The following is a 23,396-nucleotide window of genomic DNA, read 5'->3' as shown; positions in this document are numbered from 1 at the left end:
CAGCTGTGCTGGAGCAAGCTTCCCGGGCTGAGCACAAGGCAGCCCGGCGTGCGGGAATAGAAGCGGCTGCCCGGCCAGCTGGCCATGGCGCTCAGCCAGGGTGCACCACGCTCCATGTGGGCTGGTGCACAGGGGAAGCTGCCTGGCCAGGGCACTCAGCCAGGGATTTCCTTAACCCTCTCCCTATTGGGGGGGTGTATATCCCCCTGAATTTCCCCAGCACCCCACAGTTTTGTGAGCTATGATGCCATACAGCCCACCTTCACCCTCACGGTCTCACCCCTCTTCTGCCCTGATCCGCTCCCCTTGTAAATTTGAACAATCCCCTTAATTTCAATTCGTGGGGAGGCTACTGTGTTCAGCCCAGGTGCACCATGTTCCACATGGGCTGACAGAGGAGAAGCCACCCCATCAGGTGGAGTGGGGCAGCTGAATGCCACAGCCAAGTGGCCAGGCAGCTTCCTCTCTGTGCCATATTCTAGGAGCCTCAGTCTCTCCGCAGACTTAGACCTGCCCAGCCCTGCCTTCTGGGGAGTTTTCCTCAGTGCCTGGTAATGAGAATGGAACCTCTGCTGCTTTTCCTTTCCCTGTCCTTTCCCAGGCCAGGTGTAGCTGGTCCCGTCCAGCCCAGTGACAGTAAAGCCTGGAGAGGCCCTCCTATTGACCTGTGCTGTCTTGAGTGTATCCATCACTGACAGCAGCTATGATTCTAACTGGGACCGGCGGGGTCCTATGAAAGGCCTGGGGCCTGGTGAAGCTGTCCCTGCTGGTTCCAGATCTAGCAGACCACACTGACTAACATGCACAAATAAATCATGAAAATTTTAAATTCTAAATCCAAACAGCTGTAAAAGCTGTGTTCGGTCTATCCATGACAATATCATCACCACACTGTACCAAAACACAAATATCACACATTTGGTAGTTTAGTGCTATCTTGCTTTTTATTTTAGCTCTACCTCCCTGGCTGGCGATAAACATGAATGGCAAACCTAGGCCACCTAAGAAAGCAAAAATGTACAACTTCCACGTGGAATGGGAAAATGAATTTCTGTTCACAAATATAAAAGATAAGAGCATATGCTTGATATATCATCAAAGTTTATCATTAAGTAAAAGGAGCAATTTGGAACGATACCACACAACAGTACATAGTAAATTCAAGGATAGTTTTCCCTTGAACAGCATGCTACGTATAAAGAAAGTTAATGAACTGAAGGCCATTTTGAAAGCTCGACAGTCATTATTTTTTAAACCAGCAGCAAAAGGCAAGGCCTGCACTGAAGCATCATTCTGTATTTGCCATTTGCTGGCAAAACATAAGAAATCATTCACAGATGGTGAAATAATTAAAGAAGCAATGATTGCGGCAGCTGACTCTTTATTAAAAGATTTTAAAAGCAAAGAAGTAATGACAGCGATCCAGGGCGTGTCACTTGGTGCTTCCGCAGTAGCAAGAAGAGTGGAATCTTTGTCAGAAGATGTCTTTCAGCAACTACAGCAGGACCTGAAGGACTGCAAATGCTTCTCACTGCAGTTTGATTAATCTATTGACATGACCGACACTGCCCAGCTGATTGTCATATCCTTAAAAACCATACGCACAAAAACAATTAAAGAGGATCTTCTCACCCTTTTGCCCCTTAAAGAGAGAACAAGAGGTGAGGATATATACAACATATTCAAAAGGTATGTGCTTGAGAAAAACATTCCAATCAAGAAATTGGTTTCCATCACAACAGATGGTGCACCAGCCATGCTTGGCGCAAATGCGGGCTTTGTTGCATTTTGCAGGAATGATCCTGATTTCCCTTCTTTTGTCAATTATCACTGTATAATCCACCAGCAAGTATTAGCAAGTAAAGTTATGGACTTCTCTCATATAATGAAAGTAGTAGTTAAGATTGTAAATTCAATTCGAGCAAGACCCCTTCAGCATCGCCTGTTTAAATCCTTACTCAACAAACTGGATGCTGCCTATGGTGAACTAATCCTCCATGCTGATGTGAGGTGGTTAAGTCGAGGAAAGGTCCTGCAAAGATTTTTAGAACTGATGCCTGAAATTAACACTTTTCTTAAATCAAGGAATGAAGTGTACAGTGAGCTGTCAGATAGTGCATGGTTGCTAGACTTTGGGTTCCTTACAGATATGACATCAAAACTGAATGAGCTGAACTGTGAACTTCAGGGAAAGGACAGAGACTTAGCACATATGCTCAGTGCTGTGAATGCATTCAAATTGAAACTGGGCCTATGGTCCTCCGAATTAGAGAATAAAACACTGCATGACTTCCCAAGTTTGAGGAGAATACTAGAAAAAATTAATGAGAAAGAAAAATGGTTCCACCCAGAAAACTTCTGTGCACACCTGAAGAAATTAGCAGACGAATTCAACAGGAGATTTCAGGAATTAGATGTGATGGAACCAATTGTCATGTTTGTCTTAAATCCATTCCTTCAAGTAGAAGACATTCGCGGCTTGGCTACAAAATTTCATCAGGTGTTTCATTTACAAAGCAATGGACTTAATATGGAGATTATTACTATGCAAAATGATATTGAGCTGAAAGTCAGAGCAAAGGACAGTGATTTTTGGAGAATGGTAAACAGAGAAAAATATCCATTTCTGTCATCTTGTGCTTTCAAAGTGAAGGCTTACTTTGGCTCCACATACCTCTGTGAGGGTATGTCTACACTACCACCTTAGTTCGAATTAGGGTGGTTAATGTAGGCAACCGAAGTTGCAAATGAAGCCCGGGATTTGAATTTCCCGGGCTTCATTTGCATCTTGCTGGGCGCTGCCATTTTTAAATGTCCGCTAGTTCGGACTCCGTGCCCGCGGCTACATGCGGCACGGACTAGGTAGTTCGGATTAGGCTTCCTATTCCAAACTACCGGTACACCTCGTTCCACAAGCCTATTTATTTACTGTTCTTCCCATCTTCCCACTTTCACAGGATCTAATTCTCTACTTACATACACTGATGTAAAACCAGTGTAACTCTGGTGATTTCAGTGGAGTTAATCTTCATATACCTGAGCATAAATCAGAAGAGAATCTGGCTCAGAGTATTGGGAATAAAGGAAGGATTACCAGACCCAGTCCTCAGTTGGCGTGAATCTGTGGCAGTTATACTGAAGTTAATGGCATTATAATTTACATCAGCTGAGAAACCGGACCATTTATTTTATTTCTGTAACTAAATCCTCCTGAGATTGGAGCAAATACAGAAAATGTATCAGCAGCCTATAATTTTAAAACTTTTACTGCTTTATTCTACCCAGTTATGTATTGCACAATTACAGTCAGAGGGTTCGGACTACAATCTTGAATAATCATTTACTAGAGCCCAATTGACAGAGCCCTGCAAATCCACAGTTGTCCACAGATGGGGATATCTGCGGCTTATTTTTGTGGATAAGGATGCGGATTTCATGTCCATGCAGGGCTCTACTATTTGATTTAACTTTGTAAAACAAAACCATTGGATAGACTTGAAGTGTTCTCTTTTGCTATAAAATTTCCCCCATCGCGTACTTCATGCAGATTTGGCAGAGGTAACACTGCTCTTGTTTTTAATGGTTTTAAGAAGCCACAGGATTTGTAAATAACTAAGCACTACTACGTAGCTAATAAAAGTGTGACTAGCACAGTGGTTGTACTACCTGAGTGCATCATTATTTGTACCACTGAGCTAATATGAAGGAATCCTTGTATTTTTAATTTCACTTGGGATAAATGCAGCCCATGAGGCAATGTACTGAGGTTTAAGAAAGACAACATCTTCTGTTCCAAACACATTTTTGCAGTTAAAAAGAGAGTAATACTTTCTGTCTGCACTCTAAGAAACTGTATTCAACTCAGATATGAAGATATAAAAGGCATGTCTGCACTGCAGCTAGGAGTCAGACTCCAAACCTGGGTAGGCAGATTACTGCTAGCAGGGTTCAGGCTCTCAAGTCTAAGGGGTCAGAGTGGCTTGTGAGCACATTCTCCAGCTAGAGCTGCAAGACTGATGATCTATATTGGTATTTTTAGCATGCAAGCTTGAGATCTGCTAGTGCAACCCTGCCTACCCAGGCTGGCCCGTTTGCTCCCAGCTGCAGTGCAACCACACACCATGGCTACGTCTACACTGGCCCCTTTTCCGGAAGGGGCATGTTAATTTCACCTATCGTCGTAGGGAAATCCGCGGGGGATTTAAATATCCCCCGCGGCATTTAAATAAAAATGTCCGCCGCTTTTTTCCGGCTTTTAAAAAAGCCGGAAAAGAGCGTCTACACTGGCCCCGATCCTCCGGAAAAAGCGCCCTTTTCCGGAGGCTCTTATTCCTACTTCAAAGCTGTTGGCAAATCTGTATTTTTTGTATTAATTGTTAGTATTGCTCTTGCATCCACTTTCCATGAAATCTGAAAACTAATATTCAAGGAAAGAAAATGTGATAAAGAGCTATGGTCTTTGATCTTAGGTTGCTAGGTTTTCAGCCAAAGCACGACATTGTAGGCTGGGACTGCTCTTTGAGTAAAAGGCACCATGCCAGTTTCCACTTTGACAGATTTAGGCAGCTGCAGGTTTCAACACTGTTTACATCTGCTTGCTTGTTTTGGACAGTGGTGAGCTATGAGTCTATGGAAATTGCAGTCTCACCTTTCTCCACATCATTTCCATCACGTGATTAAGATCCCACTGTAGTCAAGAGCTTTCTGACACATACCCATACCACCCACTCACTAACAATGCTCCAGAGCAGACCATACCTTATTAGACAAAGTTAACATAAAGAGCTTTTTTTTTGGGGGGGGGGGGAGGGAGTTTAGCTCTGCAGAAAGTAAACTTGTTTGTCTTTTCATGACAGGGAAAAAAAGGTCTGCTTCATTTTTGGCAGTGATATACCCTTCATTAAACACACTTCACTATGTCATTCACCAGACTGTAGATTGTCTGGGGAATTGAAAAAACAAACAAACCAAGGTATTGTGATGAAATTATGGAACTAATTAGTTAGAAGTTTGGCAACTTTCAAGTTGCTTTTTTCAGGCAAAAAAAAAAGCATTCAAAAACAGACTGCAATGATAAACTGCTGAGCTAGAATTCATATGCAAATTTAACACCCTGAAAAGAAGATAAAATTGAAACACGGGTACATTCCTATCTCAGAATCCTCTTCTTTTCTCTTCTCTTCAAACCGCTGAGGAAGTGATATGCCCTAATACAGTGGTCTCTAACCTTTTTACGCATGAGATCACTTTTTGAATTTAAGTGTAATCCAGGATCCACCTCAAACCCAAACATTCTTGCCCCACCTCCTTCCCACCTCTTCTCCAAGGCCCCACACCTGTTCACTCCACCCTCCCCCCCCCCATCCCCCGTCCCCACTCACTTTTATCATGCTTGGGGGTAGAGGGCTGGGGTGCGAGGGAGGGGGATGCAATCTTTGATCTTGGGCTAAAGGATTTGGAGTGTGAGAGGGTTCTGAGATTAGTCTGGGGCAGGGAGTTGAGGTGCAGGAGTGGTGCAGGCTCTCAAAAGGAGTTTGGGTGCAAGGGGATTCAGGGCTAGGGCAGGGTTTGGGGTACAGGAAGGGTTCAGAGGACTGGGGGCAGGGATTGAAATGCAGGCTCCAGCTGGGCACCATTTACCACAGGTGGCTGCTGGGTGATGGTGCAGGGGATTAAGATAGGCTCACCCCTACACTGGCCCTGCATAACTCCCAAAAGCAGCCAGCAAACTCTACATCTCTGCTCCTCCTTGCTCTGTGGAGATGGGTACAGGGTGGAGGGAGGGAAACACTGACATCACCACTTCCGCCTCTTCTTCCTGTGCCCTGCACAGCAAGCAAGAGGCTCCTATGGGTGGGGGGGAAAGGGGACGGGCAGCTCCAAGGCAGAGGGCTGGAACAGCATGGCAGTGCTGAGAGGGGCCGATGAAGTGCCAGCACTTGACAGCCTCCTGGCCCAACCAGTCAGGAACACCTGTCAAAGGCTCTAAGATCTACCGGTAGATCCCGATCGACTGGTTGGTGACCACTGCCCTAATACATTTTAAGTGTCTTTAAAGTGCCACTGGACTGGACTCCTTGTTTTTACAGGTAATAATGCTGATTTATAAGCTTTGTTAAAAGATAGAAACACTAATATCCATGTTGTAATCAAGGTCTTTATTGGAAACTGAAGTTTTTTTGGGGGAGGGAGAGGGAAGATTATCGGTCAGCATTCTATATAAATGGCCTGCCTCTTGTCATTAAATTCTCAAATAGGCCTTTAACTGGGTGTGCCTCACCCCCACAGGCGCCTCCTGCTAGACACTGGGGAATTAGCTCATTCAGCCCTGGAATGCCCCCTTTCAGCCAATCCCTCACCCACAGTTGTCTATTTTGTTCCCCATCTGTGGGTACTGACCTATCACATTGCCCCTACACTCTGGGGTCCTCCCACTCTGGGAACCCTCGACCCCCTATGCCAGTGGTGGGCAACCTTTTTTTTCAACTGAGCCAAATCTCGCCAAAACCACGATTGAAATTTATTTTGAGAGCCACATTTTTAAACCCGAAAATACATAGGATGGTACACTGTTTTTAGTTTCAATAAGTTTTTATTGAGAATATTCTGCATGCAAGTATGCCTTTTCACCACTCTTGGGTATGTCTACATAAAAAAAGTATGCTTAACTCAAGGGTAGCTAATTTAGGACAAAACAGTGAAGATACAGCAACACAGCATTTAACTCTTATTAGTATACTGTTAAAGTCTATAGGGCAGCCTCAGATGAGCTAGCACTGCTAACCCAAGTTTAAAGCTAAATTGCTGTGCCTTAGTGAGCATGAGTTAAAACCCTTTTCCTCAGCAGTGAACTGTTCTCTTCTGATTCCCCTACATCTCTAATCCTCCATCAATAGGTCTTTCTGAAAATCCTCATCCCCACTCCATCTTTCTGTGGAAGTTGTATAGGGCTCTTCATCTATACCTTATAGCCAAGTAAACTAAATTGCAAAGAAGTTCAACTACCATCTCTATGCTGCCAGCTCAGTATTTCAGATCAGTCTCCCTCTGTCCAAATTCACATCTCAAGCTTGAAATTCCTAACTATAAGGTCACAGAAAGCAAATAAAACCTTAAAATGTTCAGGCTACAGTTACACATCACAAAGCAGCACAAAAGGAACAACTCCCTCCCAGCAGGTCAGTTTTAAATAAACAAAGCTTCCCCAGCAGTATCTGCAATCCAAACATGAGGAAGTGCATTAACTCACTGGAACAATTACAGAAAGGCTACAATAAAAAAAACCAAATCCTGCAACCCAATCGCCCTATTTTCACTGTTCAATTGCAAGAAGTGAGTAACCTCAAGGGTGAAGACTGCACTGGATTTTTAGAGAGCTTCCAGTTTCCAGAATCCCGGCTGTTCTTGTTAACACTTCTTAGAGGTATCTGTGTGTTGTCGGGTCTCTGGCTATCATGATAAGGGACCTTCTGCACTGAGTATCTTTGCACAGGCCCCTCCGAGTGATTACGATAAGAAAGAACTAGTATTTTACAGACTGTTTAATTCACACAGAAAGAAACTTCTTCTCTCATTTCAGACCAAGCAAAAATTCAGAATGAAGCATCGCTAAAATCCACCCCTCTACTCTCCCGGGCCATTTATCTGCCCAGGAGTGTTTTACACAGGTTCAAACTAAATGCTAAAATGCTTAGCATAACGTTCAAAGCGCAACAGCAGCACAGGCCAGCCAGGGTGGGGGTCTCAGCTGAGAAAAGGCTCCGCAACAAAACAAACGAGCTGTGAAGCAAGGAGTGAGACCCGCGAGCAAAGGCAGCCCGCCCCAAGAGACTGGGGTCCCAGCACCAGAGACAGGCAGCTCCGTGTAGAGACCCCAACGCCACCACCCCCCGACCATGCAATGCAGACACCCCGACTTCCCGCAACGAAAAGAAGTGTCTGATCTGCCCCTCCTCCACGCGTCCGCACTGTCCTTTCCCGCACCCCGCCCTTCCTGCCACTTCCCCGTCTGCCCTCTCCGTCCCCGCCCGCCTCACTGACCCGCCCCGTCCTCTACCCCTTCCCAGTGCCCCTGTCTCGTCCACTCCCCCGCCCCGCTGTGTGTCCGGCCGGGCGCCGTGCTGCCCCGGGCGCCACCCCCCCACTGCCCTTGCCCCCTCCTTTCTCCCCACCCGTCCCACTGCCCCTGCCCCCTCCATTCTCCCCCTCCACCCCTGCCCCCTCCATTCCCCACCCGCCCCACTGCCCCTGCCCCCTCCATTCTCCCCCTCCGCCCCTGCCCCCTCCATTCCCCACCCGCCCCACTGCCCCTGCCCCCTCCTTTCTCCCCCTCCGCCCCTGCCCCCTCCATTCCCCCCCCGCCCCACTGCCCTCCTTTCCCCGCCCCTGCCCCTCCTTCTCCCCCCGCCCCATCTTCCCCTCCGTCCCACGGTTCCTCCACCCGCCACTCTGCCCGGGCGGCGCCCCCCCCCGTCCCCGCCTCTAGCCCCCTTCCTTTACCCCCCCCCACTATCTCTATGCCCTCCTATTCCCGCCCCCCCCGTCTCACTGCCCCCCGGCCCGGCACTCACACGAAGCGGCGCTGAGCAGCAGGAGGTGCCGAGAAACACCACCCGGCCCCCTTCCCAGGTGAGGCCCCGCCCCCGGAGCCCCATTGGATCCCGGCCCACGCCCACCCGCCCCCTGCGGCCCCGCCCCACTCCAAATGCGGTTTGAATTGCGGTTTGGTCTAGTAACTAGACTTTTGGGGCGGCCGCCCGAGAGGAGGGAGGGGAGCGGGCGCCCGGCACACAGAAGAGCCGCATTAAAGAGTGTAAAGAGCCGCATGTGGCTCGCGAGCCGCGGGTTGCCGACCACTGCCCTATGCCAATGTTGTCTGACTGACTCACTGCCAGTCATCTAGACCTTGTGTTCCCAAACTTCCAGGGGGACACAAGGCGACCCAGCCTCTCCCCCAGCCAATCCCCCCTAAGAAAGAGCCCAGTCCATACAGCTAAAAAAAAATTCAGACAATACCACGTGAAATGTCTGGTAGTTTCTGTTTTTCCTGGCTCAGGAGTCCACCAGAACACGCACAGCTCAGGCTGGCTGGGGTAGGGGAGGATGGAGTGTCCTGGGCAGACTTAAAAATGGCTGCCTTAAAAGGGCAATTTTTTTTTTTTTTTTTACACTCGTCACAGGAATTAAAGGGGGCCATGACTGTTTTTTGGCTCCAGTCAGTCGTGTCCGTCCCCCCCTTTCATTTTTTTTTCTCCGCAAATTTTGCTGCTATTTTGGCGGGGGGGGGGGGGGAAGAGAAGGGCATGAGGGTTTTTCAAAAATCAAAAAGGAGGCGTGACGCTGAAAAGTTTGGGAACCACTGATCTAGACCCTTTTCTCAGGAACAAACTTGCAGTCTGAAATGGTAACTCAGCACTGGCAAGGGGGTGAGGACCTGCAGCCTTTGCCTACCCTGGCTGACTCCCCACAGCCCTAATAGCCTCAGGCCTTGCTTCAGGCCCTGTAGCCTGGGAGCATGCCTGGCCAGAGCTTCCCCAGCCCTGCTCTAAATCCAGAAGCTTCTAGGTACCCTGGCAGCCTGGTCCCTCCTGCTCCCCAGCTGGAGTAAGATTGAATCTGTCTCCTCTCTCCAGGAGCCTTTATTTATACACCCCTCAGCTGGGCCCTAATCAGCTAGTACCTGCATCAATTGTGGGGCTTTGCTCTCTCAGCCCTCTCCCAGGGCTAGGTTTTACCCTTAAAGAGCCGGTATGGGGGAGACGCCCTGTCACAAGGCCCTTCGGTAAACCTAATTAAGTATCATTGCTCTAGAAAATCCTGCTTTTAAGTATGATGTGGTGAATAGAACCACAGCAAAGCATTTTTATCTGTTACCGATATTTCCTGCATCCTGAGTTTCACTAGCGTGGTAGTGACAGCTGGAACACTCTTTTCCAAATTTTCTGACAGCAGTATTTAATAAGAATGCAATTTTTAAGAAGCTTTGGACTACTGAACTATTATTCTCCAGACAAAGTTTCCAAACACTCAAATGAAAACACATGGTTAGACATATATTCACTCAATAACAGCTAGCCAAATTACTTTCAAAGTCTGAAACTCAGCACACTTCATATGAAACAGCTCCATAAATGGACTAGGTTGGAAGTTCTAGATTTGTGGACCTTAGCTGAAACTTTTTTTTTACTGCACCCTCTGACTCCACCTGTCTATAAAGCAAACTTTCTAGCCACAGAAATAAAGGGCATGCACTAGAAAAGCACCTCCACAACAGTAAGTACTTAGCAACCAGCCATATTTGCAGAAACAAGTAAACCCCTTCCTTGACAATATACCTTACAAGTGCAAAGAAGAAAAATGACAAGAACTAGACTCCCATAATTACTTTGAAGACTTAACCTCTCTAGATGGAAGTAATGACCTGTAACCTCAAATGAGAAGATGCAGTCATCCTCAACAGAGCCTCTACGATGGGAAGACAGGCAGAGGAAAGGAATATTTTCCAGGCAACTGCACAGAAAAAGAAAGAAAAAGTTCTCGTGCTCCTGAAGCTCTCTGGCACATCCCCACTGAGACTGGTTGGTCTCTGTGTTCATTTGAATGATGCGGACCTGCAGCACTAAAGACGAATCCTTAAAAAAAAAATCTTGTTTTAAAAAGTACTTGCTAAAAACTACTGACTTTTTGGAAAATAAATGCAAAAAAATCCCATTAGCACTAGATAAGATATTAAATTAATATAACTTATTAACTGAGATACTTGTGCACTCAGTAATCTCCACATAATATCTTAGCAGAGCAAATTCTGTTTTAAATTATTTATGCATCACTTAGTCCAATTTATGACTAATTAAGGACAAGCAAGCAGAATGGAGGAATGTTTTGACCCTGATATGGTACCATCAGAGTCCTCATGACTCAGATTGTTTTTTACAGATGAGCTTTTATTTTTTCAAACTCTCACACTAAACACTGTGTCCCAGGGAAATCAATTGTATGATGTTTTGACCTCAATCAGACTTGGTATAAGTGGATGTAAAAAACACTGACTTTTATAGTGACCATGCACCCATTTACATCAGGTCTGAATTTGGCCCCTGGAAGGGATGCAAGCTCCTTGGGTCCAAGCCTGGCATCTATCAATCCTAGCTGCAATCTGAGAAAGGGAATGTTAGTCTGAGAATTTAAATGGCGCCTCTCAACAGCACAGCACCTCCCAAGAACAGGATTTCAGTGCCAGAACTGGCACGGAGGCCAGTTCCTGTTCTAGGGATTTGAAACAGTCAGGTAATCTGCTGGCCTCCATGTGAAAATCATATCAGCTGAGATGTTCTGGCAATGCGTACAGTCTGACACTGTGTGACACAGAGCCAAAAATAAAACACTATCCGAGATTAAACAATTTCTCTGTTATTCTAACATAGGTTATATTTTGCGAAGTGTGTATGGTGCTTCCCAGGTATAAAACAAGATGGTGCCCCTGCCCTAAACAGCTTACAGTCATTTCTAGTGTTATCTGTATAGAGAAGTATGGACAATCAATTCTTACAGAATGGGCCACTCTCTCCTGGGAAGCAGTTACTCTAAAAAAGAATCGGGGGCCCTGGCAGATGAACAGCGAACCATGCATTAGAGGCAGGAGGGAAGGCAATGACCTCCCCAACTGCCCGGCTGTCCCTGTCCACACACTTCCCCCATTCAGCACAGCTCCCCCAGTCTCCTGGGGCTATCTGGGCTTCTGGGATGGGGAGGTTGGGACCAGGTGCTGCCCACACTCCTCCGGGGCCAGAGAGGCCACCTGCCCTCTCTGTGCTCCGGGAAAGGCTGGCACAATGAACCACCCAATTTCCCCATGCTCCCAGGGCTGCAGACGGCTGGGGCTGTGCACGTCTCACTGGAATGTGGAAGTATGGATTGGATAAATGGACAGTAAAGTGGATAGAAAACAGGCTAGATTATTGGGCCCAATGGGTAGTGATTAACAATTCGATTTCAGGTTGGCGGTTGGTTTCAAGTGGAGTGCCCCAAATATTGGTTCTAGGGTTGGTTTTGTTCAACCTCTTCATTAATTATCTGGATGAGGGGATGGACTGCACCCTCAGCAAATTTGCAGATGACACTAAGCTGGGGGGAGAGGTAGAGATGTTGGAGGGCAGGGATAGGGTCCAGAGTGACCTAGACAAATTGGAAGATTGGACCAAAAGAAATCCAATGAGGTTCAACAAGGACAAGTGTAGAGTCCTGCACTTGGGATGGAAGAATCCTAAGCATTGTTACAGGCTGGAACGACTGGCTAAGCAGCAGTTCGGCAGAAAAGGACCTGGGGATTACAGTGGATGGGAAGCTGGATATGAGTCAACAGTGTGCCCTTGTAGCCAAGAAGGTTAATGGCATATTAGGGCTGCAGATGGCCTAATATTAGGAGGAGCATTGCCAGCAGATCTAGAGAAGTGATTATTCCCATTTATTTAGCACTGGTGAGTCCACATCTGGAGTATTGTGTCCAGTTCTGGGCCCCCCACTATAGAAAGGATGTGGACACATTGTAGAGAGTCCAGCAGAGGGCAACCAAAATGATTAGTGGGCTGGAGCACATGACCTATGAGGAGAGTCAATGGGATTTGGGCTTATTTAGTCTGCAGAAGAGAAGAGTGAGGGGGGATTTGATAGCAGCCCTCAACTTCCTGAAGGGAGGTTCCAAAGAGGTTGGAGAGAAGCTGTTCTCAGTAGTGACAGGTGGTAGAACAAGGAGCAATGGTCTCAAATTACAGTGGGGGAGGTCTAGGTTGGATATTAGGAAAACCTATTTCCCTAAGAGGGTGGTGAAGCCCTGGAATGGGTTACCTAGGGAGGGGGTGGAATCTCCACCCCTAGAGGTTTTTAAGTCGCGGATTGGCAAAGCCCTGGCTGAGTGGATTTAGTTGGGTTGGTCCTGCCATGGGCAGGAGGCTGGACTCGATGACTCCTGAGGGCTCTTCCAATGCTAGGATTCCATGATTCTATGACTGCTGAAGACCTCTGTGAAGATGAAGATTGACCATAAACTCCCAGCATGTTGTAGGAGCTGGAGGCCAGAGGACTCCTCTGAGGGACAGCGCTGTGGAAGAGTTGCTGGGACTGCCACTGGGAATGTATCCAGAGGAGATAGAAGACTGCCTGTGGATGCAGGTATGAATAAGGGGGAGTTTAAGCAGCAGCCCAGGGAAACCAGCCTACTATCTGGTGGTGTGTCACTGGAATCAGTGTCAGCATGCCATAGTGGGATCTGTTGGGACCCTGGCCTGGGATATGGTGGAACTGGACGGGCCCACATCCCCCTGGAATCCCACCTCTGGGGCACTAATACTCCTCATCCAGAGATTCAAAGTGCTGCCAACTGCTCAACCCACATGCCAGGGCACCCCAGGCCACCAATTCCCCTCTTACAATTTTCTCTTACAAGTTTCCAAACACTCCTAAGCCAGCTTAACAGCATTTCAGTAAGCCAACGAATGTGTCTTCTAGAATTCATTCTCTGTGTCCCCCGCAAAGTAAATACAAAGAATACTATTCCAATTTTATTATCTGTACTTTTCAACTACCTTACAGTACATTGCCAGCACAATTAAAAAAACATCCCAAAACAAAAACAACCCCAGATAAATTGCTTATTTTATTTTGCAAAACTGAGTAACACGATGAGTCATTCTTTTGGATCAAATATTTTGTTACATAAGAGCATCTATTACCTCTAACATCTATTATATAGAAGGCAATCAAAGACATCGCAGAACAAATTTTCACAAGTTTTCATTTAACGCTACATGAAAAATACAAGGTCTATCCAATTGTTTTGGAAGTCTGTTTTTGGCTAACTATTGCTTGATATACCTAAATAAACAGCAGATAAATTAATCAGAAAGAAAGAAATGGCAACAACTTTTTCTGAAAGTCTCCAAACCACTCTCAGTAAAATACAAGGTACAGACAGAACACCTATGGAGTAGAGTGACATCAAACAAATATGAGCTTTCATTGGAAAGATCTGCATAACTTGCATGTGGCAGCAGCCATATCCCAGCTCATACCAACAAAACCTTTATACTCACCATCATACTTACCTATATCAGAATTCTCCTTCCACATTAGACTACACTTCAAACTTTGTGATTCTAGGTACCACCAGATTGTGAGGACCAGAAGACTCTGGGAGTTCATACTGGAATTCAGGTAGTGGACTCCAATTTATTAATTTCCTTAGCCACTGACCTGCCAGATAGTGTCACTCAGATATCTGGCTGAATGACAGAACCACCAACCGGGATGCAGGGGTTTGTGTGTAAAGTGGGCATTTGACCTGGGGCCTGGTGATTCAAAAGGGCCCGGGGCTCCCAGCCGCAGACACTACCATAGGAGCGGTGGCAGCCAGAGCCTGAGGCCCTTTAAGTCACCACCAGAGCGCTATGTGGTCAGCTCTGAGGGCTGTGGGGAGGGCCCAGCAAAGCTGTCGGTGGCTCCACACAATGACATGAGGCATCAGCAAAGAATATGTGAAGAAACCAAAATGTAAGTGTTTTAAAAATACTACTTCTTATGTAAACCTAAGTGATTTGTTTTTAATATTTAATTGTTCTATTGGTCTGAGCTCTAAATTGTACAGATTTATTCTAGATGATAAAGTCCACATTTGTTTAATTTTTAAAAAGAAAAAAAAAGGCTTTTACTCACATGATTCCTCTTGCTTTCACCATCTTTTATAGATGTAATAATAGTCTCAGAATAAATCATTGATCCAGTTTTGTTATCTGTAACCTAATATGGCAAAAGAGGAATAATAAATTAGATGACTACAGATGCCACGTAAGTCCTCTGTTACCATTTAATTCAGTATTACTCTAACGTTACTCCTATTTATTTTTTTCATTTCCTGGGTAAGTGGACAAGAAATCCCACTATGCTTTTTTGAAATATAGTCAAGAAACTAATTATCAAGTCTTCAGTAGTGATCACTCTTTTGTAGTTCACATTAAGAATTACATCTGTATTCCACATTCACTAGGCATTACTATGCAGTATCAAATGTCACTACAGCAATGAAACAAAAAAAAACTGTTGTCACATTAATCATTTTCTGTGTCCCCACCTATTGCTAATTATACAAGCAAATCATTTATGGTACTAGGAATGTCTGAGTGTACACAACTAACCTTTTAACCAATAAGCGCTAAAGCCTCCTTCCTGGGAGGAGGGCTGGCAAGGGCTCCCTGCTCCACTCCTGGGGAGGTGGCCTAATTTCAGGCTTTGTTCCTGGGGAGTAGGCTTTGCTGACACAGCAAAGCCTCCTACCCGGGAGAAGAGGTGTGCAAGGGCTGCCCGCTCCACTCCCAGGGAGGCAGGGGCTAACGGCCCTGCTCCCAGGAAGGCTTCGCTGTGGGTAACCATATAACCACTGAGATTTTCAGCGGTTACATGGTTACCCTATTACAGTACTTCGGTTTTTAACATCCCTATACAGAACAGGAACTCTAGATTCTCTAAAAAATTTAACACATTATTTTACTCTGAAAAGCCAGTATACAGCAAAGGTAAGTCGTTACATGCATTGTTTCATACCTTGTCAATTTCCTGGTGGGTATGAATGGTTTTATTACCAGTTTTGGTGTCCGTGTTGGATTCGTTATGGTAGCTGGGAGGTAAGTTTTCAAAGTCAGGTTCTGATGGGTTTTTTACCCCTTCTTCAGCCTCCATCTAGTAAATACAATTAACTAATGAGCAATACATTTTGCCTAAGGTTACAAATCACCATTAAAATAAACCATTACAATAGAGCAAGCAACATCTTTGTCCTACCCGTACAATATCACACTTATTAGCATCAATTTATATTGTATTAAAATGTTTCCTCAGCTCTCTCAAAAATGAGCATGCCAGCTTTTTTTTTTTTTTTTTTTTTTTTTTTTAAGGCAACAGAGATACTGTCATGATCATGGTGTCATGATACTGGAACACCATACTCCTGAGCTGTAGGCTCTTTAAATAGGACAATAAATCAGCCTCTCTATGGACTTAAATGTCAGGAGGGTAAGCGGGTGCAGCAGAATGTCTTAATCCACCATGGGCTAAAACTGAGTTAGTATCCACATTTCCCAGAATCACTGTCCTGTCCAGAAAAATGTCACTTATTGCCTGGCACACTTGCAAAAGTATTGCCCCGATGGTAGACTTCTCTACTTCAAACAGATTCGCAACAATAGCAATCTGGAATGGCCAGCTCGCACAAAGCAGCGGCCACACACTTCTCTACCGAGAAAGCAGCTCTCATTCAGGTGTCCTCATGCTGCAGTTCAGGGGCCAGCTCGGCAGACGGCTCCTGTAAGGTCGCTTTGCACATCCAAAAGTTCTGTAGCGGTTGTTCTTCATCCCACACCCGCATGACAATGCAGTCCCACCACTCGGAGCTGTTTTCCCTGGACCAAAAGCGACAATCCAATGACTCTCTCAGGTCTCTCATAATAAAACTAAGTATCAGTTCATCGTCCTCTGATGAATCTTCTGAATCAGACTCTAATAAATTAATTTCCAAATCAGTATCCAAAACTGACAATTATTCATGGTCGTTATCCACTAGTAGCTCCATAATTAGGTATGCTGAAATATGTGAAGTCTTCTGCACTATATTCACAATAAGGACCAGAAGGCTGGGGTCCATGTTTTCTCATCATGATTGTTCAAGATGGTGTGAAATCCGGAAACCCACAGGGACGCTGGAAGAAAACAGATGGCTGACAGGAAATTATTTTCAAGTTCCCATTATGCCTAGTGCTACATTACACGTTTCCATAGTGCTTATTGTGTGAAGGTGACACAAGGCTCTGTGGGAATGCATGCTCACAATGCTTTGTTCTTTCTGCCAATGAGGGAGCTGCAGATGTGGCCACAAGTTGTTCACAGTGAGTACCAGAAAAAACAGTTTGACGGACTTCCAGTTTTAGCAACTCCTGCCTGTTGCCTTAAGTTTTATCACCAAACCTTGCTAGCATAGATATAGCCTAAGAGTCTCATTAAAAGCCACTCAAGTCAAGAGACAGATGTCCACTGGCTTTGGATCAGGACCAGCATATTCAAACTTGCACTTCTTATCAACAGGTAAAATGTTCATTGTATTGGAGTGAAAAATCAGACTCCATGAATTCCCAGTGTTACGATCATACTGGGAAGAAGATGACAAATTCATTCTTTGAATTAAAGAGTTAAAAGGACTGGAATTTAACAAGCCCAAAACCAGGAAAGTAATCTTTGTGAACAAGAGAAACCCCTGGGGACATTAACATTATTGGGATTCCAAATAAACTAGTTATTTACTTGAGACCTCCATATTAGATCTAAAATACTGTTTACCAGATTGATCTTTAAAACTTTTCCTAGGGACATGTGTCCTACTAGTGATGGGTTTTCTTTTTTAGTATCTTTTTTTCTAACCATTTTTGCTGTGGCTATTTTGAAATGTGTATAATATTTACAATATCTCACTTCAGATCTCTGTACCCATCATTAAGAAAATATAAAATTAATAAGGAAGTGGTTCAATTTACCATATTTGGACTATAACAGTCTTTCTTTATTAAGCACTGACAAAGCACACATGGCATTGCAAAATAGATCAAGACATAGTCTCCACTCCATTGGGGCTTACGATCTACATTAAACTTACAGCCGAGGACAGATGTACAGTATAGCAGTTGTGCAGATGTAGATCAACATTCAGATGTGATTTTTATTCAGTATTTTTAAAGACTTGTTTGTCAGGTGGCTTATTACAGAAAGGGTTCTTAAGAACATAAGAATGGCCATACTGGGTCAGACCAAAGGTCCGTCCAGCCCAGTACTCTGTCTGCCGACAGTGGCCAGTGCCAGGTGTTCCAGAGGGAGTTAATCGAACAGGTAATAATCAAGTGATCTGTCTCCTGCCATCCATCTCCACCCTCTGACAAACAGAGGCTAGGGACACTATTCCTACCCATCCTGGCTAATAGCCATTTATGGACTTAACCTACATGAATTTTTCTAGTTCTCTTTTAAACCCTGGTAGAGTCCTAGCCTTCACAACATCCTCAGGCAATAACTCACCTAGCCCTCCACTGCCTCCCACCTGAGCACTGCTGCCTGGGTCACATAACTTATTTTTGAGAAGGGATTTAAAGAGAAGGGTCAGTTGATGCACCATATAAAAAGGAAAATTAATAAGGGGAAGCATAGAAAAAGACTCATCGCAGAGAATGGGGAGGAACATAGAGGGTGTTTAAGTGGAGAACACACTGGACTAGGACTCAGAGGTTCAGTTTTGGCTTTGTGATCTTTCCTTTCCTGTACGATCTTGGGCAAGTGACCTAGTCCAGTGGTTCCCAAACTTTTTTATACCACAGACTGACAAACCCATTCATAAACTTTCGGTGGACCAGAAACATTTCATTGGCATATTTTCATATTCATTATGAAGATAATGAATATGCAAATAAAATGTTGCCGGTCCACCAAAAGCCCTGGACCCCAAAGTTGCTGCAAACAGCCAGCATCAACTCCAGCAGTCGCAACAAGGCAGGCAGCTGCCACAGTTGATGCCAGCTGTTCGCGGCAGCTCTAGGGGACAGGGCTGAGGTACACCCCTGCCTCTTGAGCCCCCCCAGTGCCAGTCCTAACCCAGTGACAGCCCATCACCACCTCCCAGCACAAGCCACTGACCTCTGAGTCCCCTGCACCCAATGCCCCCAGTGCCAGGCCCCCATCCCAAATGCCTCAGTGTCAGCCCCCTAACCCTTAGAGCCCTCCCTAACAGACTCCCCAGAGCCAGCCTCCTGTTTCCAGAACCCCACTGCAGTGCCAGCCCTCAGTCCCCAATATTAGCCCCATCCCCAGAGTCCCTTGTGCCAACCCTGCCACTATAATCCTCCCGCTACTCGCCATGCCCCCAAAGCGCCCCAGTATCAGCTCCCCACCCCAGATGCCCCCGTGACCGAGTGTTAGCTCTGCCTTAGAGCCCCCACCCCTTAGACCACCCCTGTAATAGCCCTGCCCCCAGAGCTCCCCCAGTATTAGCTTTGCCCCCCCCCCCAGAATCCCCCAGTGCCAGCCCCCCACCTTGGAGAGCCCCCAAGCACTATCCTGATGCCCCAGTGCCTGCCCTGCCCCCCTCACATAGCCCTCCACTGCCTCCCACCTGAGCACTGCTGCCTGGGTCACAGCTGCTCTAAGGCTACCGTCCTTGGCTCCACACAGCTCTCCTGCAGAGCAGCAAACTGCTCTACCACTCCAGGAGGAGACCCTGCCCCTGCAGAGCACTGGTTGGTTGAGAGGTGGAGCAGGACATGCCTCTCCCAACAGCTGCGGTAGAAGGCGAGGCGCTGGGCAGTGTACTATAGCCTTGGCTCCCACAGCCGCCACGGCCCACTTCACTGGCCAGTGCTGGTCTGCAGACCGGCAGTGGGGAACCACAGACCTAGTCTGTATGTCTCAGTTCCACATACCTAAAATGACAGTAACACTCTCCCACTCTGTCTGTTCTATTTACACTGCAAGTCAGGGGTCAGCAACCTTTCACAAGTGACATGCCAAGATTTAGCTTATTCACTTCTATTTACAGAAGTATGTGCCAGAGAGAGGTGGGGGAGGAAAGCAGGGGCAGGCTGGGTATGGTGACCAAAATTTCTTAACCAGGGGCGGCTGGGGAGAATGGTTTAATTTAAATTATTAAACAAATTAAGCGTTTTAACTTTCGCATGTTAATTTATCAAATTTATTTTTAAATAAAGTAAATATTAATTTATGTCCAACACAAGAGGTTTCAGTGTTTTCTTTATTTCTGGCAGGGGTAGAGTACTGAAACACCTCACTCTTCAGGTGGCAAGGGGAAGGGACCGGGGAGGACTGAAGTTCAGGGCTTCCCATAGGCCAGATTTACTTTCCTGGGGTTCCAGAGTTAGTGGATTTCGTGGACCTCCCTTAGGCTCTGGGGTGGGAACAAAAATGAAGGGTTCAATGTGCAGGACAGTGCTGCCAGAGAGTGGGATAGAGATAGGGGTGCAGGATCTGGGCAGGAGGTGAGGTGCAGGAAGAGGTGAGCAGGGCAGGGTCTGGAAGGGAGTTTGGCAGCAGAAGAGGGTGTGGGGTGAGGATACGAGAGGGAGTTTAGGAGTGGGAGGGGGTTGGGAGAATAATGCAGAAAAGATGAGAGGGTGAGAATGTAGCCATATAGCATTGGGGAGGGAGAGATCCTGGATGATTGGAAAAAGGCATATGTAGTCCCCATCTTTAAAAAGGGGAAGAAGGTCAATCCAGGGAACTACAGACCAGTCAGCCTTATCTCATTCCCTGGAAAAGTCATGGAGGGGATCCTCAAGGAATCCATTTTGAAGCACTTGGAAGAGGGGAAAGTGATCAGGAATAGTCAACATGGATTCACAAAGGGTAAGTCATGCCTGACCAACCTGATTAACTTCTATGATGAGGTAACTGGCTCTGTGGACATGGGGAAGTCAGTGGATGTGATATACCTTGACTTTAGCAAAGCTTCTGATACGGTCTCCCACAATATTCTTGCCAGCAAGTTAAGAAAATATGGATTGGATAAATGGACTGTAAGGTGGATAGAAACCTGGCTAGATTGTCGGGCCCAATGGCTGGCTAGATTGGTTGGCAGTTGGCTTCAAATGGAGTGCCCCAAGGAATGGTTCTAGTGCCAGTTTTATTCAAAATCTTCATTGATGACCTGGATGAGGGGATAGATTGCACCCTCAGCAAGTTTGTGGATGAGACTAAGCTGAAGGGAGAGACAGATATGTTGGAGGGCAGGGATAGGGTCCAGAGTGACCTAGACAGATTAGAGGATTGGGCCAAAAGAAATCTGATGAGGTTCAACATGGACAAGTGTAGAGTCCTGCACTTGAGATAGAAGAATCCCAAGCATTGTTACACGCTGGGACAACTGGCTAAGCAGCAGTTCGGCAGAAAAGGACCTGGGAATTACAGTGGATTAGAAGCTGGATGAGAGTCAACAGTGTGTCCTTGTAGCCAAGAAGGCTAATGAAATAATAGGTTGCATTAGGAGGAGCATTGCTAGCAGGTCTAGAGAAGTGATTATTCCTCTTTATTCGGCTCTGGTGAGGCCACATCTGGAGTACTGCATCCAGGTCTAGGTTGGATATTAGGAAAACCTATTTCCCTAGGAGGGTGGTGAAGCCCTGGAATGGGTTACCTAGGGAGGAGGTGGAATCTCCACCCCTAGAGGTTTTTAAGTCTCCACTTGACAAAGCCCTGGCTGGGATGATTTCGTTGGGATTGGTCCTGCTTTGGCCAGGAGGCTGGACTTGATGTTCTCCTGAAGTCTCTTCCAGCTCTATGATTCTAGGATTCTATGAGGCAAAGAAGTGGGGAGTAAAGGAAAGTAAAATTGTATCCCCACCCCCACATCTTCCCTCAGCTCCAGTCTTGCTCCTCTCAGCCCCATGATCCAACTCAGTCCAATCCCTGCTCCTCAGGGCATGCCCCTCAGAGCAAACCCTCCTTCACCCGCATCCTACCTCCACATCCCTGTGCCCTCAGCGTGAACACCGGCAGGGCAGCAGCGCTGGGACTCGCAACCCTCTGGGAACAGAGGTGGGGTAAGGAGGGGCCGAGGGCGGGGGGAGGAGGGAAGGAGAGTGACTTCCCTGCCTGGCCCAGCCCTTTATCGGGGCTCACCCCTCACCTTCAGGCTGCTGCTCTGGGTCTCGAACAGGCAGAGCCTGGGACTGCTCAGGGCTGGTTCCAGTCTGGCCTAGTGCAGTGGGGCACTGGGGAATGGTCTCCACACACCCCACACACCCCCTCTAGGGAGCAGTGCAGCGCAGCCCAGATCCTGGCACCCCACGGAGTAGTCGGCCGCAGCTTATGACCTGCCACCCCTCCCCGGATTTGCAGAGAAGCTCCAGCCCCGCTCCCTCCTGGAGCAGGGAGCAGAGCCTGTAGTGAGGGGGGAAGGTGTTAACCCCTTAGCTCCTGGCAGCTGCATGCACAGGCTGGGCAGGGGCAACCCCAGGGACATGGAACCAAGTGTGGGGTCATTCTAACCACTCCGCTTGCTGGGCCTCTGAACTCCCACACCTTCCCCAGGCTCCGCTCCCCATTTGCCCTTCCAGCAAGATGCCAGGCTGGTTCTTCAACCTGCAGCTGCGCAGTGACCGCAAGGCTCCAGCAGCTGCTGGGAGTACGCGGGGCTAAGCTCCCACAGCGCATACTACTCCAAGTCAGCTCCCATGCTGTAGATTGCCAACCCCTGCAGTAAGTATTCAGGGCAGGGACTCCCTCTTACTATGTATTTATACAGTTCCTAGCAAAATAAGGGACTGAGCTCAGTTGAAGCCCTGAGGCTACTGTTGTACAAACAACTGGTAGGAGGAAAGCTTGTGTTAGTGAAGGGCACTTGGAGGAAATGACAGCAGAGATAAGCAGAAATGAGGTTGTGCAGACACAAACAGAAGTGAAGACCAGAAACATGAAGATGAGTGAAATACCCAAATGGTGAGAAAGGAAGATTATTTCTTCAGTAGCATTTTTGTTTGCTCTTTTGATGTGCTCATCACCACAGTATCTGAGTGCGCCTCCTACTCCTCCCCCCTTGATACTTCATACTGTGGATATGCTGGAGGAGAGTTAGGCAAGAGAATAGAAAGGAAATGACTAATGCATGAACAAGGGTTATTATAATGGAAAGAAGGATAAAGAACATTAAGAGATTTTATAGAGGGAAAAATGTTGAGCAGGAAGATGGAGGGCACGGAACCAAGGATGCGAAAATTCTGTTGCATGGGATAAAATTAATTCTTGAAGAAACTAGTGGACCTGGCTCAGACTGATAGTAGTGAGTGAGGATGTCAGGAAACAGATATAGATAAGAATTGGCCAGGTTGAAGGTATAGAAGATCAGTGCTATTTTACAAGGAAAATGGTTATGCTCAAAGAGGTGAGAACAAGAGCGTAGAGAAGTTAAGTCTACCTGGTGCCTGGATGTTAGGCACTCAGTGTGGAAACAGGAGCAGAGGAAACAGAGATGAAGAGTTAGTAGAACTGGGAATCAAAAAAGAGAGGAGCAATGTTAGCAGGAAGGAGGCACCTAATAACTGCAGTGAAGTTCAAATTTAAGTCACAAATATAACATTATGGGCTCCTAATTGAGAACCAAGTACGCTAAACTACTCTGAAAATCTGGCATATTCATTTATGTATCTGACTCTTCAGATCAGTGCCTAGATTTAAAAAGTTGTCCCTCATTCACAAAATGATTTAATGACCTAAGTTCATCTAGTTATAGAAGAGCATAACCATTTGAAATTTTCCTCCTGTCACACCATAAACTTGTGGGTTTTAAAAAAAATTGCTCCCAGATT

General features: G+C 46.4%; 1 protein-coding gene across 1 annotated transcript in view; it reads right to left on the bottom strand.

The window, feature by feature from the left end:
* Positions 1-23,396, bottom strand: part of DKK3 (dickkopf Wnt signaling pathway inhibitor 3) — a 61,184-nt gene that overhangs the window by 35,123 nt on the left and 2,665 nt on the right. Inside the window, exons 2-3 of the mRNA XM_075927903.2 lie at positions 15,592-15,726; positions 14,707-14,790 (exon numbers count right to left, since the gene is read on the bottom strand). Of these exons, the coding sequence (XP_075784018.2) occupies positions 14,707-14,790; positions 15,592-15,726 (219 nt within the window). The remainder of the gene's footprint in view (positions 1-14,706; positions 14,791-15,591; positions 15,727-23,396) is intronic.

The sequence above is a fragment of the Pelodiscus sinensis genome, chromosome 5 (assembly GCF_052426305.1).
Source record: "Pelodiscus sinensis isolate ZL-2025 chromosome 5, ASM5242630v1, whole genome shotgun sequence".
Taxonomy (NCBI): Eukaryota; Metazoa; Chordata; order Testudines; family Trionychidae; genus Pelodiscus; species Pelodiscus sinensis.
This window is presented reverse-complemented; position numbering and strand designations above follow the sequence as displayed.